The sequence below is a fragment of the Mesoplodon densirostris genome, chromosome 5 (assembly GCF_025265405.1).
Source record: "Mesoplodon densirostris isolate mMesDen1 chromosome 5, mMesDen1 primary haplotype, whole genome shotgun sequence".
Lineage (NCBI taxonomy): Eukaryota > Metazoa > Chordata > Mammalia > Artiodactyla > Ziphiidae > Mesoplodon > Mesoplodon densirostris.
In genome coordinates, this window is record NC_082665.1 from 1,158,663 (window position 1) to 1,184,501 (window position 25,839).

Genomic DNA, 25,839 nt, shown 5'->3' on the forward strand with positions numbered 1-25,839 from the left:
CCGTGTACATCCATGTGTTTCTGTATCTCACATCCGTGTACATCCGTGTACACCCGCGTGTATCTCACACCCATGTATATCCACTCACATCTGTGTGCCTCTGCATTTATCCATGTACACCCATGCACAGATGTGTATATCTGCACGTGTGTATATCCATGTACACCAGCGCACACCCATGGTGGCCCTCCATATCCGTGCATTCCACATCTGAGGATTCAACCAACTGTGGATTGAAAATATTTTTTTCTAAATTCCAGAAAGTTTCAAAAAGCAAAACTTGAATTGGCCATGTGCCAGCCACTATTTACATGGAATTTACATTGTATTTACAACTATTTATATAGCGTTTTTCTTGTGTTAGGAATGATAAGTAACCTGAGATAAAGCATACAGGAGGATGTGCATAGGTTATATGCAAGTATTACACCATTTTATATAAGGGTCCTGAACATCGGCAGGTTTGGTATCTGAGGGGGTCCTGGAACCAATCCCCCACGGGTACCGAAGGACGACCATGCATCTGGGAACCCATGTGTGTTCATGTGCATCCGTGTGCATCTGCACACCTGTGTGTATCCGTATACATCTGCTGCGTACACCTGTGCACACCTGTGCTCCTTTAGCAGGACTGACCAGCTGGGCCGTCCAGGACAGAGGCTCCTGAGGACTCACGACAGTGAAAAGCTGCTTGCAAACCAAGTGTCAGTGGAAATGGTCATTTTTATTTGGCGCCTGTTTGGAAACCACAGACACAGTTCACAGGACCAGCCCCTGCGGTTTACAGTCACAGTGCCTGGACAGAAGACCCTGTGGCAGCTGGGCTCTGGGCCACCCCGCCAGCTCCCCTGGAGATGCCCGCGTGCACCCCAAAATGTCCCCTGCACTCCTCCCACAAGGAGGGCAATGATGTGGGTTTTCCCCGAGACGCGCTGCTACAGACAGTGGTGAGAAGGGTCCAAGCACGCGTGGCCCGCCTGTGGACACGGCCCAGCCCCTCCGTGCAGCCTCGCCCGCCCCAGGGCTTGCTTGGCTGGCCAGCCTGTGGGCTCTGTCCTGGCGGGGGGCACGTGTGGCCTTTTGCCTCCGAGGGCTTCTGCCTCTCTGTCCTGCAAAGGTGAACTCGGGGCCTTGGTGCCAAGCTCAGCAGGAGGCAGGTCTGACCCAGGACTTGAGGCGGCCTGGGTCCGGGCCCAGTTGGGTCCCCGGACATGCTGCTGGGCAGAGCTGGTCAGGCATTGGAGTCAGGGAAGGAGCACCCTGTGTGAGGTCTGGGCCCAGGGACCCGGTGCTGGTTTATGGACCCCTCAAAGCTCTCCCAGTACCGTCCGGGCCGGGCCAGGCTCTGTGCCGGTGGGACCTCGGGACATGGGAAGCCAGCGTGGGACACAGAGGACCGCAGACGGGCCCACGTGGCGGGGCTGGCTGCACACTGCAGCACCAGGAGCCCCAGGGGTGTGCGGGGGGGGGGTGTTGAGCTTGGAACCTTGCAGCCAGGGGAGTTGCTGCCAGAGGCTGAGAGGAGGTGGTCTCCCCTGGCACTGCGTGTGACCCGAGAGAGAGCCGGCCAGCTGGAGAGAGGGCAGGAGGGAGGCCCCAGCGCCTCCTCGTGGCTGCCCTGCAGACAGGTCTGGCATTGGCGCCACAAGGCTTTCTGGGCAGGAAACAGAGTCACCAGCACCTGCCCGGGTGGTTGGGGGCCCCACTCGGCACCCGGGAGGCCTCCCCAGGCAGAAGGTTCCAAGTCGGCCTCTTGCCTATTGGGCCAGGTCCACCCCCTGGTCTGCCTCGGGCCAAGAGGGCAGCACAGGCGCCGAGGCTCGGGGGGCGGTGAGTGGGCGGGAGTCTGGGCACCAGGCTGTCTTAGACTTTTTTAAAAATACACTCTTTGGCTTCTTTTTATTTCTGGAGGATTACATGAAACGTGAACCATACAGCAAAGTGTCCCAGCCAGGTCCCCGCCCTGGGCGCCAGCAGAGGCTCCCTCCGCGGGCCGGGGGCGTGTCCACTCCTCTGCCTGCCGCCTGGCTCTCCTCCGGCCCTCTGTGTGTCCATCTGTCCGTGGAGCCAGCAGAGGCCCTACTTGGAGGAGGAGGTCATGAAGCTGTTCTCGATGCAGAGGACGATGAAGGCGTTGGAGCAGCCCGCCGCTTTCTGCTCCAGCAGCCGGCCCGCCAGCAGCGAGGAGGCCTGGCCCGTGGCCGCCCTGGCCTCTGTCCGCCACGTCTCGCAGTAGCTCTCCGTCAGCCGGCGCCCGCTGGGGTCCGAGCCGTGCCACAAGCTCTTCTGGGGCCTGCAAGGGGCACCGGCCGTCAGTCTCACCGGGGGCCACCCCCGCCCCACGCTGGAGGCCACCCCAGGCAGGACAGGGCGTCTCCCAAAGGCAGAGGTTTGGCGGGATGTGGGGGCCACTGGGAGGGCAGGGACTCGGGTGGCCAGGAGTCAGGCCAACCTCGTCCTGGGCGCTCGGTCTCCCAGATCACACCCCGTCCTGCTGCTGCTCTGGGGGGCACAGCCTGGCCAGCAGCACCCGGTGACCTCGAGGGCTGACCCTTCGGGGCCTGGGTGGACCTGGCTTCGAGTGCCCGTGCTTCGTAAAGCCCATCTCAGTATGGCCTCCTCGCTGGGAACGAGGCGCAGGCCTGGGGTTCTGGCCTCGGACCAGCCCCTGGGCCGGTGGAGCCCACAGCCCTGCCCGAGGCTCCCACACGGGCCGGAGCACGGCCCTGGCTCCTCGGTGAAGGCAGGGACGCGGGCTCGTCTGAGACCCTGAGCCCCCGAGTGTTGGGGAACAGGGGCCTCACACCTGCAAGCAGGGGCACAATGGGCGTGAAGCCGACCTGAGGGCAAGCTAGCGACTTCTGCCAGCGTGTCAGGTAGGCACGCGTGTTCTCCGACCCAGAGATTCCATATTGAGGAATTTATAGAGGTAATTCGCTGTGATGTTATGTGACAGACAGAGGGGGCTGGAGCCTGTCTCCCCAGCAGGAAGTTGGGGGCACTTGCCCAGGGAAGCAGGCCAGGTGAGGGTGTTTCAGGTAACACCGCAAACGACGCTCTCTACTCTTCCTCCTGTGCTTCTGGATTTTGGGGGTTTTAAGCGTCGAGCGTGTTCCAGGATTGGGTCAGCCTGGAGGCTCAGAGCCAGGAGCGTCGCCCCTTTGCTCAGGGCTCTTGGATCCAGAGAGGCCCCGAGCTGCTGCGCCCACACAGTGGACCTACCAGGCGGGGTGCTGTAGGACGTCTCTGCCGTCGAAAGAGAAGATGCGGGCACCGGGCTTCAGCCGGCCCTCAGAGCCCGAGAACAAGGCCTCCCAGCTGGGAGACAGCACCTCATCCTGCGGAGGGAAGCGGGGTCACCCCGTCTCCGGTCATCTCCTGCCAGAGGGACAAGCGGCCGAGGGGGCCGCAGCACCGCCCACGCCCGCCTAAGGCGGGGCTGGCCCCAGGCCTCCCGCCCTCTCCCAGCAACGCAGGGCACCCGCCCCCAGCCCTGGACCCTGGGCCAGAGTGAGTCCACTGCCTTTGGTCCCGGGGAACACCGGCGCTCGGTGCATCCAGAAAGCACGTGGTTCCGTTCGTGGAAGGAGCCGTGGACACATCCCCGTGAAGAGCACCAGTGCAGGGACGCCCAGCCCTGGACTGACACCCGAGTGGTGAGGGCCCAAGGGACCAGGCCACCTCCGGAAGCTGGTGATGCACCAGCGCGCCTGGCAGGCGGGGGTAGGGGTCGGGGACCACGTGGGGGCTCCATAGGGTGCCCGGTGGTCCTCAGGGGCAAGACCTGCCCAGCGCCCACCCGACCCCCAGGCCCGGCCCAGGTTGGGGCGCGCACGCACTCTGAGGTTGACGATGGGCAGGGTGGCGCGGTCTGCGCGGCGCACGATGCTGTAGAGGTCCTGCAGCCGCGAGGACAGGAAGGCGCGGAAGGTGCCCGCCAGCCCCGCGGCGCGCGCCTGCTGGAAGCACTGGAAGTCGGCGCCGCGGATGCCACGCAGGTCTCCTGACTGCGGGCTGTTGAGCGCGACCAGGTGGAGCTGCGGGTGGAGCCGCGTGTCAGACCCGATGGCCCAGGTCTCCGCGGCCCCCACCCCCGACCCCGGGTGGGTCTCTGGGATGCGATCGGGGTGGACCCCGGGGCAGCGGTGGGGGGGGGGGGAGGGGGAGGGAGGGGAGGGGCGAGGGAGCGGGGAGGGCGGGTCCCAGCACCAGCACCAGCACCAGCACCCTCCCCGGCTGCTCTGGGCTCCGGACTCTCCAACCCCAGTGCCGCCCAAGGTGGTCACTCACCACTGGCTGGAAGTCGTGGTGAGTGTGGGCGGGTGAGGCCGTGGGGGTTGCCGGCCGGAGGTGCGCGTAGGCGCCGGGGTGCGGGGCCCCGGGGTAGGGCTGGGCGTGTGTCAAGCGCGGGGCGCTGGCCAGGATGTCGTCGGCCCGCCAGGACCGCGCTGTGGGGTGCGGGGGCTCCCGGCGGGGGTACGGGTTGCCCTCGTGCAGCTGCACCACGGGGGGCTCCAAAGCGGCCACCTCATTGTCCTGCAGGCGGAGAGGCAGTCGGCGCCGTGGGGCTGGGCCTCCTGCACCCGCGGGTCCCGCTGCCTGGCCCTGCACACCCTTCGTCTGCACCCAGCTGTGCTCTTGGGCCGGCGACGCCAGACTGGAGTTGGCGCCCGGCGTGTCGGGCCAGAGCCGGCCTGGTGACACCTCAGTCGGGCTGGGTGGCCCTCTGCTCAAGCCCCCGGGTCCATCACCCTCAGGAGCCACCTCCTCCCCGTGGCCCTGGGCACCCTTGGGCCGACCACATCCCCCTGACCTCCCCCTGCTGCAGCCGTGGTACCAGCCGCCCCTTAAGCCTCTGCCCGGATCCTACCTCTGACGGTGACCTCGACCTCCAAATGCCAGCCCCTGTGCCCCGCCCGCTTCCCAGTTCCATCCCTTTCCCACAGCACCCAGCACCTTCGGACACCTGTTGCCTGTATACCTGTTACCTGGTACCTATTACCTGGTAGTAACATCTAATGCAATCATAAGTTATAGAATGAATTCATGTATCTATCTGAAATGTTCATATTTATATAATTATATGCTATTGCCTAGTCACCTACTGCCCTTACTGCCTGTCTCCCCAACACGATGTCACCTCCGCGGGGCGGGGGCTTTGCCTGTTTCAGGCACATCTGTCCCCGCTCCTAGAACAGCGCCCGGGACGAGGTGCTGCGTGAGAGAAGGGACTCCCCGAGCCTGGCGTCGGGGCAGACCAGCCCACACTGAACCCGGACCCCCGAGACCTAGCATGGAGCCCCGCTCTTGAGCCGTCTGAGAGGCTGTGACTTCTACTCAGAGGAGCCACCGCCTGGGGGACGCGACCCCTACTTAGGGAGACTGGAATATACCGGGCCCCCTCCCACCTGCCCCCTCCTTCCTCCTCCCTCCACAGCCTGAAGGGTCTGTCCCCGTGCCCAGCCCTCTGGACGAGGGCAGACAGACAAGGACTCAGAGGAGCCCCTCACCTGGGGAGGGTGATGAGGACGGTCTGCACCCCCATCCCCGGCAGGGGGCCCCACCCAGGCTGCACCCCTGCCCACCGTTCCCCCGAGATGGTCGTGGGAAGAAGATGCTCCTTACCGTCCTGCGGGGAAGGGGCGTGCGGGCCTCCAGCTGGAAGAAAACAGGGGGTCACCCCGGGACCTCTGACCCAGCCAGCGCCACTCGCTCTGGCCGCCCCCCACACCGGGGAAGGCCGGCATGGCTGCGTCCCAGTGCCCCCCACCTGGTGCCCGGCACACAGTAAGCATATCTGTTAGTTTAAAAACTGAGTCACTTCTCTGTGAACCTAAAACTGCCATAGAGCAGCTTCTAATAGAAGAGAGAAGTGGAGGGAAGCGGGTGAGGATGGAGGACCGCTGGCAGCACGCCCGCGGGCCCTGCCCGGCTGGTCCCTACTGCTCGCCAGGCGCCAGGGCCCCCTGCAACGCGGGTCCTCCGCCTCCCATCTTCTCTGTACCCTTCACCCCAAAAGCGAAGTGGGAAGTCACCCCACCACATGCAGGGATCGCCCTGTCCAGAACTCACCAGAACCTTCCGGAACCCGTTCCGGACCCGGACGTACAGCTCCTCTCTGTCGGCCACATAGACGAGCCAGCCCTCCGGCACTTCGGGCACCTGGTCCAGCAGGGTCTGGTACGTGGCCCAGACCCTCACCTGCTGGAAGCCCAGCCCAATGGGGTCCCCTGCGCATAGAGGGCCTCTGGGCTCATGGGGAGGGTTGGGGGCTGCAACAGTCTGAAGACCTACGTGGCCGCCTCCTTGCCAGGCTGGCCCCATGAGCACCACGGGGACACCTCAACCCCGGAGTGCCTGGGCCACCACAGCCTCTGCACAGACCCGCCCTCAGGGACCTTCTCAACGCCCCTCCTTCGTCCTCCTCCCTGGCCCATCTCAGACCCCAGCCACACCTGGGTCCCCCACTTCCGCTTTGGAAACCTCGTCTCAGGGCTCGTGGCGCTGGGGTACCCACCCACACGCCTCCAAAGGGAAGGGTAGCCGGGCAGTGAGGGTCCGACAGGTCAGGAACAGGGTGGCGCTTACCCCTGAGGACGTGCCCATGGATCCGGGCGGTCCTGGGGGCCCAGGTGGGCCCGGGGGGCCAGGAACACTGATAGCTACAAGAGAAAAGCCAGGGGTGGGAACAGTGGCCCTTCCTGGATGAGGCTGGAGCCCAGGGCCCACTCTCCACCCGACTTACTCTGCCTGTAAGGGCCAGGAAAGGATGGGGGTCCCGGGGGCCCTGGAGGTCCGGGGGGCCCAGGAGGCCCCTGGCGTCCCTCGTAGCCAATGCCAGGGGGTCCCTGAGGTCCAGGAGGGCCAGGCTGGCCCTGGATGCTCTCTCCCTTGGGCCCCTAGCGTGGAAGACAAAACACAGGGTGCTGTCACCTATGTCCCCAGGCTGGGGACAAGCAAGCTTGAAAGTCCTGGCTGCATCTGCCACGAGCCCCTGCAGGGAGCACGGCCCCCAAGCCCCCGTCCCCCCACTGCCCACGCGGGGCCTGGGAAACCCAGCCTTCCCACCCCATGTGTCCCCCACTGGGACGGGGCCCTGGGACGTAGACGAGGACATCCACCCACAGAGGTGCAGCCCCGAGGGCCCCCACCCCTCCTCCACTCCCGGATGGCAGCTGGGGCCCACGGTCCCCCAGACGCTTTCAGGACTGAAGTCTCCCTGAGGGAGTTTGGTGGAGAACAGCACCAGCAGGAGAAAGGAGGATCAGATGCCCAATCCGGGAGGGCAGCCACTATGCACCCACCAAGCTCCCCACGTGGGTGCCCCACAATCGGGCAAGGAACCGGGAGGGAGACGCTCGGGGCCCAGGCTGCAGGGTGGACCTGCCCTTGGCTCCAGGCCCCAGGGACCCCGGGGACGCGAGCTCTGGCACAGGACGGGACTGGGCCTGTGTGTGGCACCCACAGGCGGCTGAGGTCAGACTCACCGGAATCCCAGGGTAGCCTGGCGGGCCGGGGGGGCCAGGTACGCTGGAGCTGAAGAACCCGCCGCCCCCGGGCTCGCCCCTTTCTCCTTTCTGCCCTGCGGCCCCTTGGTCGCCCTTCTCCCCCTGTGGATGGAACAGCTTGTCGGGACAGCCCCGTTCCCGGTGCCGTGTGGGGAGGGGCGGGCGCCGACCCCCAGAAGCCCACGGTGAAGCTTCTGCGGCCCAGGCCTGGCCAGCCGGACAGGACAGGGCTCGGCCTCCCAGCTTCCCACTGCGTCAACTGAATTCCCGAAAAACAGAGCCAAGGGTGTGCGTCCCGGGTGCCCTCTGGGGCCCCGTGTGGGGGGCAGTGTGAGGACCTGGGGTCACCCACCTTCATCTCAGCGCCCAAGTGGAGGAGGTCCAACGGGAACTGCCCTACAGGGGGGAGAGTTTGGGGGGTCCAGTGAGGTGCTGTCTTACCGCCTGGTCCCCCCATCCCCCCGCCCCCGAAGTTACCTAAGTTTCCTCTGTGCTAATTCCTGTATTTCTGTGCAGAGACCCCTGCACGTTTTGTTACACTTACTCCCAATCACTTGATATTTTTTGTTCACGGTGCCTTTTTCCCTGCAGTTTTTATCACTGACACACAGCACTGCAGACAGTCAAGGGGGACCGCAAACGACGGGCTTAACATTCGCTGTGAAATGACCACCACGGGACGTTTAGTTAACAGCCACCACCTCACAGAGACACGCACGCAAAGGAAAAATCATGGTTTTCCCTCGTGACGAGAGCTTTTCTCTCTTCGCACCTTCAAGTACACTGGGCAGGGGTGTTGGCTATAGCTGCGTGCCCCCAGATGCTGTGTCCTGTAACTGGACGTTGGTACCTTCGACCCCTTTCACCCCCCACCCTGCATCCCACCTCTGGCAACCAACCTGAACTTTTTCTAAATGGTGCCTTTTAAAGATTTCATTTAGTCTATGACTGGCCATCGATTTTTGTGAACTGCCCCTGTGACTTTGGTCAATTCACTCATTAATTCTGACGGTTTATCTGCACATTGCTTTGGTTGTTGACATTCTCAAAGGCGTTCTCTGTGAGAACAGCGGGTTTATTTCTTCTAGAGTCACACTCTGCACTTGTTTCTCTTCCTGCCCCCGCACCCTGGCTGGGCTCCGCGCCGGCGGCGATGACCGGCCACCCCCCGTGGCCCCGCCCCGCCACTGCGGATGGTGGAGGGAGGGTGCCCGCTCTTTCCAGGGCACGGGGGTGCCATCTTCAATGTCTCTTGCTGTCTCTTTCCTTCATCAGTCCCTCGAGGGGAGTATTATTAGTCTTTTCAAAGAATTAACATCTGACTTCTTTGCTTTCTTGATGCTTCCTGTTATGTACATTTTTTTTTTCCATTCACTGCATCTCCCATCTGTTTTCTGGGAGTTAAATCTATTTGTTTTCTAACTTCCTGGGCTGGATGCTTGAAGCGCAGGCTACTTAAGGCTGTGACCTTGTAGACAAGGAGCTGACAAGACCCTCACTCCTTCTGGGTGGGAAAGCGACCTTGGCTTACCCTTCTCCTGTGGCCTTTCCCCTGGAAACCTGATAAGGGTGGGGGTCAGACCCCCAGGGTGAAGTGATGCCAGCTGAGTGAACCATGGGCCTCGGGGAGCCCCAGATCTGGGCTCCGCCACAGCTGCTCCGGGAAACCCACGCCCGCCCAAGGCCACCCGGCTCATGTTCACGACCTGGGGCTTCTGTCCTGGGTCCTTCCTCAGAGCAGGGTGACCCCACTGCCACCGCGGGCCACGGAGTGAGGGCTGAGAATCCCAACCCCGGCCCTGGCTGCACCCTTGCCCCTCAGACATATCCTTGTCCTTCAGCTCCAGGGTTTCCAGTTCCCACCGTGGCCTCTCCTCCCCGCAGGTGCCCTGCTCGGTGGGCCCGTCCCGGTTGTGTCTTCGATGCTCCCTCGAGGGCAGACAGGCCTGAGGGACTTGCTGTGTGCCCGGCGTGGGCCTGTGGCCTCCCATGTTGGTGCTGGGACTGGGGGCCAGGTTGTCACTTGCTGTTCAGACCTTCCACCTCCCAACTGACCCGGTCTTTCGTCTGCTGCTTCCCTCACTTATAGATTTCCCCCTGTACTGAGTGATTTGTGTGTTTTCCCTTTTAGTTCTCTCAATTTTTGCTTTTCATATCTTGAAGCTATGTTGTTACTGGTGTAGAAATTTAGAATCGCTGTACTTTCCTGGCGGGTTTACCCCATTATCATTATGGAGTTTAAAAACAATTTTGGCAGTATTCCCTGCTTTAAAATATACTTGTGTGATTTCTCACGAGCACACACACACGGCTCCCTTCTCACCAGACCGCCACCCCCGTCCCCCTCGGCTCTCAAGTCCTTACACTTGGGCCTCTTGTAAGCAGCACGGCTCCGCTTCTGTCGCGTTGACGACGTCCGTCTTTATACGGGAGAATGGACCCGCTCACTGAACACACGCGCCAACGGGTCTGAGTTTAATCGATCTTCACTCCCCGTTTCCTGTTTCTCCGCCTGTTCCGGGTTCCTCTTCTCTCCTTTCCCGCCGTCTTCGGGTCGGGTTTTTCCTACGCTGCTCTTCCTTCCTGCTCGGTTGTCAGGGGCACGTTCCCTCCCGTCCTTGGCTGGACCCTGAGGTGACGGGTGCGTCCTTCACTTGGGTCTGATGTCACGAGGTTCCGGCCTCCTCGGGGCCAGGCTGGGGTCTCGGGGACGCGACCTCCCTGCGGCGCGGCCAGACGTGGACGCGTGGTCTCGCCGGCCCTCCTGCTCTACCTCCGTCCCCGTGTCGTCAGCACCACTTCCTTCTCCCCAGCGGCCCTCGCGGTCCCCACTGAGGCTCGTGTCCTGAGAGGCCTCGCTGCCCACTTGCTCTTCCTGTAGGAGACGGTTGTCTTTACCGGATGCAGAATTGTAGGTGAGCGGTTCCTTGCTTCCAACCTTTGGGACCCTTTATGGTCTCTGGCTCCTCTCATCCCCGTGAGGAACCAGCTTGTGGCTCGTGTTGACCCTTCGCGTGAAGGGCTCCTGGAACCCCTCCTGGTTTGGAAGCTCGGCCGTGACGCCTTCAAATGCTCTGCTGCCCCAGCCCCACCCGCGGGTCCTCACCCGCACGCGTCTGACCTCCCTCGGCGTGTCCAACTGCCCAGCGCGTCGCCCAGACTCTGGGCTGACCCCTGCCCTCCTCGGCTGTGTCCCATCAAAGTCGCACAGAATCCTCACGTCCAGAGGCTGCGGGTTTTCAGTCCCAGAATTAAACCCGACTCTCGCCCATGGGCCCCAGCTCTGGGCTGCCATCTCCTCTCCTCTACGTCTGGGCATCATCGTCGTCCTGGTTAAGGCCAAGCCTGGAAACTCCGGTCACTGCTGGCTGGTCGCTTGCCCGCTTGGGAATCCCAGGACCTCAACGCGCTCACCTTCCTCAAGGGGAGGGTTTGCTTCTGCTTCTGGCAGCTCGTAGGGGAACCCCGAGCTTACGCAGACTCTGGCAGTGCCCGGGGGTCCAGCTCTCCTGGCTTCTGCCTGGCCTGCGCCCGGCATCACACTTGTTTTCCTGCTTCATCAGCTGCAGAAGCAGGATTCAGCAGGGGATTCTCGCCATCCCAGGGGACAACCGAGGTGCTAGGAGTTCATCGCCTGGATGATCTGGGCCGATGAGGACCCCACGATGCACTGGGGGTGCCAGGTCTCCCCTGGGAGGTGCACACTGGGGCCCAGCCCTGCTCCTCAGCGAGTGGGGGGCTGGGACATCCTGCCTGGCCACCACCTCAGGCCCCTGTCCTTTTAGCCCCCAGCCCTGCCCCGAGATCGCGGGGCCAACCAGGCGTCCCGTCAGAGCCCCCTGAACCCCGAGGGCTTCCTTCCTCCAGGAGCCGGGTGGGCGGGTGACCACACACAGCCCAAGGTCCCCAGAGCACTCTCACCTGGTGGCCCGGGTAGGCCCACTTCTCCTTTGTCACCCTTCGGTCCAGAAGGCCCCTGGTGCCCTGGAGGGACAGAGACCCCAGTGCCTGTTACTAAATATGTGACAAAGGCGCCTGGGACAGGCCCTCCTGCCCACGCATGGCCCAACCCTAGACCTGGACCAGGGAGGGGGCCGCGTGTGAACCCAGGGACAGTCAGAGCAAGAGCTCGTGACCGGTGGAAGTGCCCGGTGGTCGCGCCCCAGGGCTCCCAGAGGCCACGCCACTCCTGCAGGGAGGGGCTCGAACAAACAGCAGGCTTGGACGAGGAGCTGGAGCTGGACAGTGGATGGCCAGTGGGTGGCCGCTCGGTCTTCACTCCCATCCACGGCTGGCCCGCCTGGAAGGCTGTGCTGGGAGGACCGAGGAGCCCAGCAAAGGGGGCCGTGATCAACCGGGACTGGGGGGCCTGGATCATCCAGCACCCCGGTGAGGGATGCCCACACCCTGCTCTGAGCTGTGGCTGGAGGGGTGACCTGCCCTCCCCGAGGCCCCAGGACCCTCACCTGGCAATCCCGGGGCTCCAGGGCGGCCAGACTCCACAAACGCCTGCAAAGAACAGGCCAAAGATGGCCGTTGAGAGAGACGCTCTGGAAATTGAGGCCACCACCTGCCCAAGGGTCTGCGAGGCCACACGCCCAAGCACCCCTGCCCCCCAAGACAGAGAAGCAGGGAGGGGGAGGGAGAGGACACAGGATTTGGAGTCGGGAGCCCCGGTCACGACATGACTGCCCCACGTGGTCACTTCACGTCACTGAGCCTTGTGAGGTGGGGGGTGTTCACCCCCCAGGACCCCAGGGCTCGTGCTCAGGAGCCCAGATCCAGAGAGCCCTCCCCCGACCTCACTTCCCCTGGGGGCTTGTCTTCTAACCAACGGCCCACCAGGTGTGGCCTACAAGGTAGGTGGGCCTGGGTCCCACCACTGCGCCCCTCCCAGAAGCCCCCCCACCAGGGGCTCAGAGGCCGTGGCTCTGGCTGCCCTGCCTGGGGTTCAGCCCTCCCGGGTCAGTGGAGGGGAAAGGAAGCCAGTGCAGGGAAGTGTGAGGACGCAGTGGGAACAGCAGGTGTCGCAGTGACTTACGTTGCTGTCATAGACAGGAGTCCCGGGAGAGCCCGGGGGCCCTGGGGGCCCAGGTGGACCGGGCGGACCCTGCGTTGGGGGGAGAGAAAGCCTGGTCAGTCAACACTGGACATCGACACTGGCCAGGACAGCAGATGTGGGCAGAAGCAATTCTGAGAATCACGGTGAAGTCAGAAAACATCACATGGAGAATGCTTCCGGTTTACTCTGTGGTCGTGGGCTCCCTGAGGGCAGAGCCATCCCCTTCCCGTTCCCAGATGGGAGTCCTGCCCAAATACTCCCACGGGAGCCGTGCGGGCGGCTGTCTGCGCTGGACATGACCTCGGACGCGGCTCGTGTGGTTACTAACTGCCAGCTGGGTGAAGGTCGGCTCCGTTCATTCACCCACTCGCAGAAAAAGGACAAACGGCCGATTCAGGTAGTGTCGGAAGAGCCTGTTCTGAAAGCAACGGCTCACTCGCCAAAGGGCTGGCCTGAGTGATGAAGGTGCCTGAGGACAGGGACCTGGGACCTCACGGGCACCTGCTCTCGGGCCCCTGGGCACCTTCGCCCCTACCCTGCGGCCAAGAGGGCTGGCAGCAGAACAGAGGCGCAAGCTCAGGCCCACGACGAAGCCGGACGCGCTGGACGCCCTGACCAGGGCGCGCGCACAGCGGCTGGCGCTCCGCCTCTACAACTCAAAACCGCGGGGGGGATTCGAGAGCCCCCAGTCCTGCTCGACGGAAGTGGCCCGGTCCACCTCCATCTCAGAACTCTGCAAGACGCCGCCTCGTGTTCTGAGATTTCATGAAACCACTGCAAGGAGGAGGGAGCCTGAATGAAGACACGCGGTGACGGAAACACCGGGAGAGCCGCAGCCTGAGCCACTGCCCTCAGGACCCCGCGTCGCTCGGCCAGGCCGGGTCGGAGGGGGTCCAGGAGAAAAGGCACCGGGTGCAGCTGGCGGGCCCACTGGGTGCCCAGCGGGGTCAGAGGCGAGTCCTGCCTCTCGATGGCACCGTTTCAGGTAGAGGTGGTGACAGGGCCTCACCCGGGGACTTCACCGAGCCTTCAGCTCCCGAGGCGGCAGTTACTGCAGCGTGACGGCGGCCGGAGCCAGAGCCCCGCGGGCCAGAGGCGCCCACCCCAGGGCCCACGCGGCCTACAGGCCCTTCCGAGAAAACCACGCCGGGGCACTGTCCGGTGGCCTTGGCGCGTGTGTGTGCGTGTGTGTGCACACACGTGTTTGTGTGCATGGGGGTCTGCGTGTCCGAGGGCCACGAGGCTGCTCAGAAGCCTCCCACAGGTGAGCTCTGGGACCCGAGCCACTGCGGCCGGGCCTCCTACCCCCGCCTGCCCCGCAAGACACTCACCCTCGCGCTGAATCCCACGCTGGCATCTCCCGGCTCCCCCTTCTCCCCTTTCAGTCCGTTCATCCCGGGGCGCCCCTGGGGCAGAGCACAGTGGGTGGCAGCCGTGAGGGCTGGTCCGGCTGCTCCTGTCCCCACCCAGGGCCTCCTCGGGGTGCCCGTCCCTCTGCGGACCAAGCTGCCCGCGAGCGGGGCGGCTGGAGAGAGCCACGCTCTGGCGGGGGGTCCCCAGGTGGAGGACAGCGGAGAGACTGCAGCCCACTCCCCTCCAGGCCCATCGTCCACGTGGGCCTGGGCTGCTGTCCACACCCGGCACGAGACCCAGGGACTCACCGGCCGTCCAGGGAAGCCAATTTCGCCCTTGTGCCCGGGCCGCCCGTAGGGACCCTGTGGGGGAAGCCAGGATTTAGGTGAGCCATGACCGGCCCGCTGCCCCGTGGTCTCCCTCCCGACGCCTGCCCCTGCATTTAGAGGCGCAGCTGGGATAGAAGCTCGGCTGCCACGCCTGCCCAGCAGCCAGGCAGGAGACGGTGCCCTCCGCAGCACGCGCATGTGCACTGTGGGAAAGCCTGGGTCTACTCACCGGGGGTCCTCGGAAGCCAGGCTCACCCTGAACAGAAAACCAGAAGGTACCGTTAGGTGGCCGTAGGTCACGCCCCCCAGTGGGCAGCCCCCGAGGGGTCCCTGTGTCCATCTGGATGCCCCTGGCGGCACCCGAGGCACTGACAACACCCAGGAAGAAAAGGAAACAGCAACAGGGAGGAAGCTCTGGACTGGGGTTTGTGTCCCGGGGCCCACCCTGGGGGCCCTGAGACCCAGAGGGTCGGCCCCACAGTGCCCGGGCTGGAGGGGTCTGTGGGCCCCGACCTCAGCTGTGACACACGGCGGGGCCAGCAGAGTTCTCTCTGCCCCGCGGTCCCCCGGCCCATCCCCCGACAATCCTGGGGGCCTTTGGGGAACCCCTGCAGACCTGTCCCCAGCATCCTCCTGTCCCAGCAGGGCTGGGGGTTCCCTGCTGGGGGGCAGGGGACCCAGGGCACAGGCCCCCGTGGAACCCATTCCCGAGCCCAGCCATGCTTGGCCCCCTCCTGAGGAAGGGAGGCCAGGATCCCTGCCCCCAGCGGCAGCGCCCCCAGAGGGCCAGTCAGGCACCACAGGGGTGCAGCTCCCACAGGCGAGGCCCAGGCCGGGGCCCCCAAGAGCCCCCCGCTCCTCTGGAGTGTGGGCTCCGCTGACGGGCAGAGGAGAACGAGGGGCCAGCCAGGCTGAGGCTGATCCGAGGCGCAGGCTCCGAGGGGCCCCGAGGACCCTCCCACCAGGGTGGTGGGAGAGGAACAGACGGATGGGTGAGGGGCCCAGGCTGCGGAAGCTTCCAGAGCCCGATCAGCAGAAGCTCCCACGCACGGGCAGGAGCTGGCCCCTCTCAGGAGGACAAACCCCTCTGTGCCGTCTCCACGGCCCCCAAGCCCCGCTGCCCTGGCCAGGCAGGACAGAGGGTGCAAGCTGGGCCCAGACGCCCCCTCACCTTGGCTCCTTTCTGGGCGGAGGTCAGCGCTCTGCCGTCAGGGCTGAAGACCATGCCCGGCTCACCCTTCTCGCCCTGGAACAGGGGGGCGGGTAAGGGAGGCCGGCTCGGGCAAGAGCAGGCCTCGCACCCCCCCAGCCCTGCAGTGAACTGCCCTCGGCACCGACGCCACAGCCCAGGACATGGAGCCGTGAGCGGGGCCTCTGGCAGGTCCAGGGAAAAGACCGGAGGGGAGTCCGCCCCAAGTTCCCAGGCACGGCGCCCCTCCCCACGAGCGGTCACCCAGTGACCCTGGACGGCCCCTCACCTTAGGTCCCGGGAGGCCCTGCTGGCCTCTGGAGCCCAGATCTCCCTTCGACCCGGCTGGTCCCTGCAGGAGACACAGAGTGCTGCCCGGAAGGCCCCTGCCTTAGGGCCGTGAGCCCCCGCCTCACCCTAGACGCCCGCCCGACACCCCTGTCCGGATGGGGTCTCCGGCTCCTGTTCCTCGGCCTCACGGGGGCCCACCCGGCCCCCTGCCTGCGAAGCAGAGGCCCCGCGCCCGCTGGGGAGGTACTCACGGGGAGGCCTGCGAGCCCCACCCGGCCCTGTGGAGAGAGAGACAGCGCCGGTCAGGACCTGCCGCGGGGAGGTGCCCGGCGCCCAGCCCGTCCCGGGGCCGCACGTACCTCGGGGCCCGGCACGCCCGCCAGTGCTCTCTGTCCACGAGTCAGCAGAGCCAGTGTCCCGGAGAAGGAAGGAAAAGGACCACGTTCACCGTGAACACTCAACCCCCGTGGCATTACCCACACAGACCCACAAAGAACACCAGGAAGTCAACGTGAAAGACATCTTCCTGGCTTTGGCCTCAAGGTCCCTGAGACGAGAAATGAAGCAGCCCCGGGAGTCCGCTCCCGCACCACAGAACCGGCCCGGGACCCTGGGACCAGGGGGCAGTGCCCCCCACTTCCCTGGGTGCTGTGCATGGGGGCTGGAGGGGGCCTGTCACAGCTAGAGTGGGTGACATGCGGGCAAACAGCACCACCAAAGGGCAGCTCTGGAAGGGCCAGCTTCGATGCCAAGAAACCCCATGGCACCAACAGACGGGGACCCCGGTGTCGCTGGAGGTCGCCCTACAGGGGGACGGCTGGGGACCTGGGGCAGAGCACGTGTCCACCCAGGCAGGGTTCTTACGTCCTGCTCTGACACGTAGACGACAGGCCCTGGGGGTCCGGGGGGTCCCGGGAGGCCTGGCTGCCCCACTCCGTCCTTCCCTGGGTTGCCCTGGAAGAGAGTTTCCCCTGGGGGTTGAACTGCAGCCCAGCCTGGACTTGGAGGGGCTTCCGGTGCCCACGGGGTGTGAGGAGATGCCTGAGGGCTGAGCACAGTGGCCCACAAGCCCCCACCCCAGGCAGGGCAGGCTCTGAGCCCGGATACCCCCCAAGTCTCTGCACCACGGGGGCAGGCACGGGGCACAGGGCACAGGGCAGCACCCCTGGCCCTGCCGTGCACCTGCCACCCGTCCACGGACACCCACCAACTCCCGCAAACTCACTTTCTCTCCCTGGGGCCCTTTTTCTCCTTTTGGTCCCTGTGGAGACAGGAAGGAAATCATTCATCATAAACAGCACACAAGCCCCGCTTCCTGGAGACCCCAGGCCACCGGGACTGGCCCTGAGTTAAGATGTGGAGTTTCCCTGCACTGACCAAATGGGGCCTGGAGGGTGGGGGGGCCAGCCCCGCAGGAAACCCCCTAAGGCAGCCTGGACCGCCGACTCACGTCCCACGGAGCTGGGGTCTCCGGGTCCTGTGGGGCCCTAAGATACACACTGGGCGCCAGCTCTCACCCAGGTGTGGCTACTTGGGGGGTGTCAGCCGCAGCAGCCCTGGGTGGCCACTCACCTGGAGTCCGGATACACCCTCCCTGCCAGGAAGGCCGGGGAACCCAGGAGCTCCGTCTGCTCCAGCCTCTCCCTGCAGTGGACATAAGGAGAGCACGTGCGTCAGCCGTGGCACCTGGGGGCCACGGTGACCCAGAGCTGGCCAGGCGGGGGTTTCCGCTGGCCACCAGCTCACACCCGATTCAACCTGGTCTGTTGACCAGGTTGAGGGAGCTTCAACCTGCTCGGCCTCCTGGGGAGCGCCATGGCGCAGAGGAGGGGGCAGGGCTCAGAGGATTCTGCTGCGGAGCGGGGATGGGAGGAAAGCTGTCCTACGGGCAAACCTGGGGGGACCCGGGGGGACAGGGGGACAGCGGGAGAAGGACGCTGGGCCTGGCATGGACTCACCCCTGTTTACTGAGGCCCTAGGCAATGGGGACCAGCCAAGCTCCTGGTCTCAGCCTGGGGACCCCGCCCTGCACCCCAGACCAGGGCTGCTAACGACTGTGGATTTCCTGAACCCCAGGTACTGTTCTTACCTTGGTCCCTGGTGGCCCCATGACTCCAGGATCCCCCTAAAGTGGACAAAGGGTTCTGTGGGGCCGCGAGCGCTAGCCCAGCTCCCAGGCAGCGCCCACCCCTCCTCAGGTAACCAGGTGGTCCCCACGCCACACCCCGCAGCTCAGAGCTGAGGGCCCTGGGCCCTGCACCCACCCACGCGCCGAGCGCACGCAGCCTGGACTGTTCTGGAGGCCAGGCCACCGTGTCCCGCAGAAGCAGGAGCACTCAGGTGACTTCACCTTGAACGGTTCAAGAAAGCTAAGAAGTACGTCCTTGTAAAAAAGCCATCTTTCCAAGTGTCTCAAAGGTTTGCAAACCCCAGCAGAACGCTCTAAGAGACTGGGTGGTACAGCTGGCCCGCGGGGGAACCCTGCACCCCCGGACCGCACGGGTGCCGGAGGAGCAGGGTGGGGCTGCTCCTGCCCTCGCCCCCAACTGCCCCGGGACGGGTGGGAGCTGCTGTCCCTCAGGGGCGGGGAGGGGGCAGGGCCAAGCAGGGACGCGGGGCCAGCGGCAGCGAGAGAAGCACCCAGGTTCTGCCGGGCGCCAGCCACTGCCCCCCGGGCTGGGGGCTCCTTCCCTGAGCCCCTCGCTCTCCCCAAGTCCGCACACACCTGGCACGTGTGGAGCCAGAGATCCCGACTCATGGGGTTAGAAAGATGGGACGGCGCCACCCCCTGAACCGAGCTCTGGGGATCGTCTCCCCGTTAGGCTTTTCTGTGTTTTGCAAGTTTCCCACGAGGAACTGGGGGCCACTGAGCAGTAGCTCCTGGCGGGGAGGGGGTGAGCGGCGGGCGCCCCCGGGCTAACAAATCTCTCACTGACCTTGACTCCAGGCAGGCCAGGCGGTCCCTGTGGGGGGGCAGAGAAGGAAGAGGGCCGGGTCGGTGCTGCTCCCGCCCCTCGGGGGACAGCCTTTCCCCCCAAGAAAACTAGTCTCTCTTATAAAAAACGGAAGAAAAGGGCATTTGTGTCAACAGGGGCCCGCACACCCCGAAACCCCACCAGAGGTGGCCTGTCCTCGGCACCACCTGGTGTCCCACAGATGGCACACAAACTGGCCGCGGGGAGGGCATGAGCAAGTCACCCCAACACAGAGAAACCTGCATTTTATTAACTAGAAACAAATGCATTTGAACGGATGGGATGCTGCCTTTTGGCCTCCCCAGGGCACTGGCTGGTTTAACCCCACCCGAGGGTCTCCATCACCCTGAGGCCACGAAACAGCCCACAGACCCCTCCAGGAGTCAAGCGTCATGGGAGCTGCGTCCTCGGACCTAGAGGGGGGGACCCTGCCCCGCGACCTCGCCCTGTCCCCTTGGCTCCGATCTCACCTGATGCCCAGGCAGCCGACAGCTACTGCCCCAAACTAAGCCCTTCTAACGCATAAAGGGGAAGGCACTAAACTTCAAGGGGCAAAACCGCTCTAGTTCACCAGAGTTAGCTTCTGCCCAAGTGAAAATCCTCATCAGTGGTGCTCAGGACAGGAGGCCCGTCCCACCACCCTCTCGCTGGGCTGAGACTCCAGGGGCCGAGCTGGACACTGGTTCGAGGTCCCCTAAGGACCCCCAGTGGGGTCTGTGTCGGCCCCGTGGGCTCCTGGGGGAGGGAACCCTCTCCCTGCCTGTCCCAGGCATCCTGCCCCCAGGATGGCCCCTCGTGCGTCCGTCCGGTCTAAGCTCGGTTACCTCTGGACGCCAGGAGCGCCAGCTGGACCTAATCCTGACCAGTGCACATGTCGATGGCACAACAAGGTGTGATTTCATAGGAATCCATCCATTTTTCACAGGAAAAGTGTCCCCATTTTTCTTTAACTAAAGTTCTGCTCAGGTCAAAACTGTGTAACTTCCCCAAAGTTAGGGCCATAAGAGAACTGGACTAGTATTTCCCAGGAAGACCTGTCTTTGGGGCCCATCCTGCCCCGTGGTCATTCAGCTCCACCACCAGTGGCATTCCCCACCCTGGAGACCAGTGGCCCCGAGGTGGACAGTGTCCTGGAGGCAGGTGGCTCGCTGGCTCTGCAGGGCTGCTCCTGGGCCCACTGGAGGCCAGTCCCAGGGACGCTCCTCCGGACCCCCCCAGGCGGCCCCGCCCCCAAGCTGACCAAGCCCAGCTCTGTTGCAGTACCTGCGGCCCATTGGCACCTCGGGCTGTCGACCAGAAGGGGCCCCCGGAGCCTTCCATGTCGTCCTGGAGGAGAACACACAGGGATGCCAGGGTCTGCGTGTCTTCTCATAGGAAGAGACCTGCCCCAGGCTGGGCAGGACCCAAACGCCCGAGCGGGTGGATTCTGAGGGTGGGGTTGCCGGTTGCAGGGCCCCTGCTGGGTGGGTCATGGGGACGGCAGGGCGGACATGTGGGGCTACCAACGCCCCCCATTCAGCACTCACATGTGGGGACTCTGTCACCAGCCAGGAGGAGCCCAGGCAGGGGTGGCACCAGTCTGGCTGCTGCCCGGCAGTGCCGGTCAGTGTGGGTGCCCGAGGGCACCTGGGGCCGCAGAGCCGGGCTTTCTGGGGGCCAGGAGCAGCGGGTACTCACAAACCCCGCAGCGAGTCCTGGGCCTGGGGGCCCGGGGGGGCCCGGGGGCCCGGGTGGTCCTGCTGGTCCGGGGCGTCCTGCCAGGCCGTGCTCCCCAGGCGTGCCAATGGGGCCGGGGTCTCCCTTGCTTCCCTGCACAGGTGGGAGAGAAGGTCATCACCCTCGGCCCTCGGGTGTCCCTAAACCCCAGGCGCCACCGCACTGCCAGTGCACCAGTGTTTTCTCACGAGCATTTTACATCTGAAGAGCCAGGGGGGTGAACAACCAGCCAGGAGCTACGCAAACCCCACAGCACCTCTTTCTTCTGGCCTCACCAGACTTTATCCACTTAACATGAAACCACCGAGCAAGACCCCCAGGCGGGGGCCTGAGACACTCCTTCCCGGAGGGGGGAAGACTCCACTGGCGAAAGCAGGGCAGGGGGCCCAGGACCCCATTGCCACAGGGATGAGGGAACCATGAGAGCGTCTGTGACTGGAGCCAGCCCAGGCATCTCAGTCAAGATACTTGAGACCCGTCTCTCAGGTCTGAGTGGCCTTGGTAGCTGAGCATCTAACTCTGGTGTCCAGGATCTCCAACTACAAGTGGAGTCTGGCCTCACCTTTGCTGAATTTCACCCCCCGCTGTAGCCTTTTCCCTCACTGTAAATCTCACCAGCTTTCCCCGTTTATCCCTGAAGCCCATGGCCGTGTGTGCATGCACGTGTTGTGTGTGTGCACGTTTACACACCCAAGTCTCTACTCTGAATCTCGTCCCTCCCTCCAGGCCCCTCCAGTCCCACTGTCATCCTCCCCCTCCTCCCCATGGGTTTTCCCGGTGGACGAGTCTGGAGCTGCACCACCACGGCGGCCTCCCCAGTGACGGGCTCTCCCTCCTGGGAGGGCTGCCGGTTTGGCTCATGGAGGAGCTGGGGCAGCGTCCCCAGGACCAGGTCTGTGTCACGGTGCTAGGGACCCACTCGGACCACCCTGGGGCCCCAGCAGCACCCGACTGCCAGCAGCCACTCCCCCGCTGCAGCCCCCGGGACCCCAGGGCTGCCTGCCTCCGAGCACATCTGAACCAGAACTCGAGTGGAAACGGTCTTGCAGGACAAACGCGGTTCCTGGCCGGACCCCATGATCAGTGCCCGGGAGCTCGATCTCCCGGCCGCCATGCCCTCACCCCCACCCCCTTGGCCGGCGGGCCCATTCCGTCCAGAAAGAGCAGCGGCACTGGGGCTTTGTCTGTACCTTGGGTCCTGGGGCACCCGCCTCGCCCTGAGGGAGGAGAGAACAGTTACTTCCAGATCGGACCAGGCTGCAGGCAGCAAGAGAGAGCAGACAGCGTCTCACCTGCTTTATCCCGACCCATGAGGCCAAGTTTTCCCCTTGTACCAACTATTTCTAAAACTCCAAGTGTCTCCTCTTGGCCCTGGTGCACCCCTGGCTGTTCCCGCCATCACCCCTGTTTCAGATGGGGATGGAGGCTCCTGGGAGGCTCAGCCGTGGAGGGGGCGGGGCTGACCTCGCTAAGCAGCAACCCTCGCCCCCCGCCACCCCTGGAACCAGGCGGAGAGTCCTTCTAGCTCAATGGCTGTAAAGCAGCAAGCTCGGAGCACAAACGGTTCCCTTAAAACTGGCCTCTGCTGGGCCCAAAACAGCCAGGTTCTCGCTGGAAGATCACAGGGAAGTATTATCTCCAGACGACTGTGTGGGCATCTCCCGTGGTCCATCACCGAAAAACCACATGGAAACCACGGGCCCCGGTTACAGGTTTGTGCAGCCTTGAAAGTTTCTCCATTATCAATGCAATCAAAATGGAAACTAGAAATAAAATGTCCAAATCAAGTAAAGGGTCGATATTCTTCAAAACCATTACTAGGCCAATTGTCATCATAGAGAAACAGCACTATGTAGTGAAGTCCTGGATTTTTACAGGAGCCCCAGCGGCCGGTTTTGAGCCAGCGTGGGAGGCCCAGGGTTCCCCGGCTGTCAGACCGAGAAGACGGCGGCTCCCTGTTGGGCTAAAGCCGTCACCGCCCTGCCCTGTGGCATTTCTCCTCTGTTGACCCGGGGCCACACCACCCAAGTCGGGGCCACACCACCCAAGTACCCACACGCCACGTTGCTAGGTCAGGTCCGCCCTGGAGGCCGGGGGGAGTGACTTACAAGGCTGCCTTTCTGGCCGGCCTGTCCTGGCTGCCCATCTTTTCCTGGAGGACCTGGGGGTCCCTGGGGAGAGAAGAGCAGAGTGTGAGGCCAGATAGAGAATGATTTGGGTTAGCAGAAGCCCATCTGCGCATCCGGCACCCGAAACACTCCCGGGACACGGCCCAGAGTCCCACAGCTCACGGGAGACCCACCCACGTGCACGGTCAAGGGCGTCGGACAGCTCTGTTCGGGTTTGTATTTCTTTCTTCCCCCTTTTTAGTTTAATTTGAGTCGCCAATCAAATTAGGGAGGATAAGAAGGGCCACCAGCCCCGCGGGGAGGGCGTGGCCTCGCGTGCAGAGGTTGGGGCTGGTGACTGGTCGTGGACTCTCAGTAAAGGGTCATCACGCCTTCAGCAGGAAACCGCGTGGCCCACGGACTCTGTGTCCCGAGCACGTTTCTGGGTGAAAACCAGGTGCACATCCCTGGTTCCTGGGACCCGATCTCAACAGCGACACCTCCAGGCACCTGCCAGGCCACGGTGCAGTGTCCTCAGTGCCAGGAGCGGGGCCCGCAGGGCCAAACGTGGGCCCCTCTCAGCCTCCCATCCTCCAGGCATCAGGGCCAACCCCGTCCCATGAGTCACCCCCAGACGGCCTCTGCAAGGGCAGGGAGGTGAGCAGCTGTCGTGTGGGCACCAGCGGCTCGGCAGCCAGAACCACGGGGCTACCCACAGAGGTCCCTCCCACCCTGGGGGGCCCAAAGATGGGTGGCCCCCCAAAAGGTTTTGGGGGGGAGGATGGAGGTGGTGAGGGAGGCTTTCACCCAGATGGAGGAAGGCCCCACGCTCACTGTCCCCCCGACCCAGATGCGGACACAGGCAGGTGAGAGGAGGCGGGCCTTACCGGGGTCCCAGGAAGCCCGGGGGGCCCATCCCGCCCAGGCACTCCGGGAAGGCCTGCGGGTCCAGGGACGTCCGAGCTGTTCATCCCGAAGCGGCCTGGTTCTCCGGGCAGGCCTGGGACGCCAGGGGGCCCAGGGGGGCCGGGGAAGCCTCGAGGGCCCTGGACACGGAAAACACAGAACCGTCACTGCATGCAGCACTGGCCGAAGGAGGCCCACTGCCCCCCACCCTGCCAGGCCTCGTCACCGCCCAACGGGCTCCGCTGGTGCTTGGGGACGTCAGGGCAGCGGCCACCCCGGCCAAGGGTCACTCACGCGGAGGCTCTCCAGGTCGCCACCAAACCCAGACCCCTCCATGTCGATGAAGGTCTGAGGGGAGAGGCCGAGTCACCAGAAGCCCAGACGGCCCACCTGCGGTCAGCCGGCGAGGCCACACCCCTGCCCCGAGGTCCCCCCACCCGCGCACCGGCCCTCGGCGCTAACCGTGCAGGACCGTCACAGTGGCCTCGAGCCCACCGACCCCCCATGAAAACACCCGAGGCAGCGCAGGGGCCAAGTGCCCGGGGCCTGCACACGCCCCCGGGAGGCCGGTTCCGGACCCGAGCAGTGCGGCATCGGAAGCCGAGCACGACCAGAGGCCCCTTTGCTGGGACCGGGGTGGAAGAGGGAGGACTCACCAGCCTGTCATGTCTAAAGGAGGGTCCGGGTGGCCCCGGAGGCCCTTGGGGTCCTGGGGGTCCCCTCGGCCCGACCCCAGGATCCCCCTGGGAAGAGAAGACCCCTGTCACACCAGGGTTCACAGCCCCACCTCGGGTCGCGCCCGCCCCACGCCCGGCCGGTTACCTCTCACCTTCTCGCCCTTGGGGCCCACGTCTCCCGGGGTTCCTGGGAAGCCCTGCGGCCCGGTGTCCCCCTGGAAGACAGAAGCCAGGAGGCTCAGTCAGGAGAAGGCCCTGTGCCCGTCACCGGCCAAGCCACCACCGACACACGGCTCTGTGCCTACGGAGATGGGGCTGTCATGGGGGCCGCAGCGGGGCACCGCCAACCTCGGAGATGCGAGGCCGCCACCAGGAGCAGCAGCCCGCAGAGGTGACCTCGGTGTCCCGGGGACACCAGGCCAGACGGTGGCACCTGCCCGCCGCGTGTGTGCTGGCTGGCGTGTGCTGCGGGGACACTGAGGACAGGAGTGCCTCCGTGGGTGCTGCCTGCGTGAATGGGTGGAGGCCGCACGGCTGAAACGGCCCCCTATGTGTTTGAGCATCTGCACGCAGGGCGCGTCCGGCTCGAGGCCCCAGCGCACCCCGATCCAGGAGCTGGCGAATCCAGTCACCGGACCCTGGATCCCACACGTGCACACACACGCACCCCGCTCTGCAGAGGCTCCCGCAACGACCGAGCCAAGCTTGGTCCTCAAGCGCAAAGAGGCCGATGAAGGACAGGCTGAGTCCACATGAAACGTCCCCGCCGACCTTCCTGATGTCCCCCCGGGCGTCCGCCAGGTCTCTGCTCAGTCCTGAGAGCTTCCCTCCCTGCCTTCCCGTCACCATTTGTGGGTCTGTCGTTTCACAAATCTTTATTTGAACCTTCTTGTGTCATTTTATTCTGTTATTATCAACGAATAGCATTTGTTGATTTTTAAAAATCCAAACTGTCTTAAGACAGAAGCTGTCTTATCCACCGTGATGGCTGACGAGCCTGTGGTTTCTCCTTTTTTTTTTTTTTTTTTTTTTTTGCCGTACGCGGGCCTCTCACTGTTGTGGCCTCTCCCGCTGTGGAGCACAGGCTCCCGACGCGCAGGCTCAGCGGCCATGGCTCACGGGCCCAGCCGCTCCGCGGCGTGTGGGATCTTCCCAGACCGGGGCACGAACCCGCGTCCCCTGCATTGGCAGGCGGACTCTCAACCACTGCGCCACCAGGGAAGCCCCTGTGGTGTCTCCTGCAAGCGTCTCTCTCCTTCTCTACGTGCTGTGTCCCCGCTCCACTGCCCACCCCCGACTTCAGGCTGTTTCTCTCTCACCTCTAAGAATCTGGAAGCTTTACTTTTACTTCTTTCGTTTTCTTTGTTTCCTGGTAGCCTAAACGTCTCAATACACACGCATAACTTTATATTTCTCTATCAACCGTTAGACTTATATTTTCTTAACAAAAGTTGCATTTTGAAAATAGCTTCATTTTGAAATCTCTTCAGTTTGTTGAGCTTAAAAACAGTCACTGGGTAACCCCACTGGGTGGGGAAGAGAGGGAGCCTGGGGACTCATGCAAACGTCACAGATAACACAGGTTCTGAAAGAAAAGGCAACTTACAGGTTTCCCGTCTTCGCCAGGATCACCCTGGAAAGTGGGAGAGAAACCATCAGTGACAGAAAATCACACCTGACCCCCCCCCACTGAGCTGAACGTGGAAACGGACCCCTGTCCCCCCA

The 25,839-nt window shown here is 64.0% G+C and overlaps 1 protein-coding gene across 5 annotated transcripts in view; it reads right to left on the reverse strand.

Moving 5' to 3' along the window:
* Positions 1 to 1,869: 1,869 nt before the first annotated feature.
* The window catches only part of COL18A1 (collagen type XVIII alpha 1 chain), a 94,322-nt gene continuing 70,352 nt past the window's right edge, over positions 1,870 to 25,839 (reverse strand). For 2 of the 5 annotated variants that reach the window (XM_060100345.1, XM_060100340.1), the window contains 34 exons: positions 25,721 to 25,747; positions 24,267 to 24,329; positions 24,094 to 24,180; positions 23,732 to 23,785; positions 23,419 to 23,577; positions 22,532 to 22,594; positions 21,614 to 21,640; positions 20,385 to 20,516; positions 19,971 to 20,033; positions 18,669 to 18,695; positions 17,822 to 17,857; positions 17,305 to 17,376; positions 16,958 to 16,993; positions 16,597 to 16,686; positions 16,092 to 16,121; positions 15,984 to 16,010; positions 15,731 to 15,793; positions 15,424 to 15,498; positions 14,482 to 14,508; positions 14,232 to 14,285; positions 13,902 to 13,976; positions 12,550 to 12,618; positions 11,975 to 12,017; positions 11,430 to 11,492; positions 7,861 to 7,904; positions 7,488 to 7,610; positions 6,746 to 6,899; positions 6,589 to 6,662; positions 6,073 to 6,204; positions 5,626 to 5,658; positions 4,291 to 4,536; positions 3,840 to 4,037; positions 3,223 to 3,338; positions 1,870 to 2,293 (listed from right to left, as the gene is read on the reverse strand). In XM_060100345.1, the coding sequence (XP_059956328.1) occupies positions 2,080 to 2,293; positions 3,223 to 3,338; positions 3,840 to 4,037; positions 4,291 to 4,536; positions 5,626 to 5,658; positions 6,073 to 6,204; positions 6,589 to 6,662; positions 6,746 to 6,899; positions 7,488 to 7,610; positions 7,861 to 7,904; positions 11,430 to 11,492; positions 11,975 to 12,017; positions 12,550 to 12,618; positions 13,902 to 13,976; positions 14,232 to 14,285; positions 14,482 to 14,508; positions 15,424 to 15,498; positions 15,731 to 15,793; positions 15,984 to 16,010; positions 16,092 to 16,121; positions 16,597 to 16,686; positions 16,958 to 16,993; positions 17,305 to 17,376; positions 17,822 to 17,857; positions 18,669 to 18,695; positions 19,971 to 20,033; positions 20,385 to 20,516; positions 21,614 to 21,640; positions 22,532 to 22,594; positions 23,419 to 23,577; positions 23,732 to 23,785; positions 24,094 to 24,180; positions 24,267 to 24,329; positions 25,721 to 25,747 (2,796 nt within the window). In that variant the 3' untranslated portion in view covers positions 1,870 to 2,079. The remainder of the gene's footprint in view (positions 2,294 to 3,222; positions 3,339 to 3,839; positions 4,038 to 4,290; positions 4,537 to 5,625; positions 5,659 to 6,072; positions 6,205 to 6,588; positions 6,663 to 6,745; positions 6,900 to 7,487; positions 7,611 to 7,860; positions 7,905 to 11,429; positions 11,493 to 11,974; positions 12,018 to 12,549; positions 12,619 to 13,901; positions 13,977 to 14,231; positions 14,286 to 14,481; positions 14,509 to 15,423; positions 15,499 to 15,730; positions 15,794 to 15,983; positions 16,011 to 16,091; positions 16,122 to 16,596; positions 16,687 to 16,957; positions 16,994 to 17,304; positions 17,377 to 17,821; positions 17,858 to 18,668; positions 18,696 to 19,970; positions 20,034 to 20,384; positions 20,517 to 21,613; positions 21,641 to 22,531; positions 22,595 to 23,418; positions 23,578 to 23,731; positions 23,786 to 24,093; positions 24,181 to 24,266; positions 24,330 to 25,720; positions 25,748 to 25,839) is intronic. The other 3 variants (XM_060100341.1, XM_060100343.1, XM_060100342.1) reach the window with 3 other exon arrangements.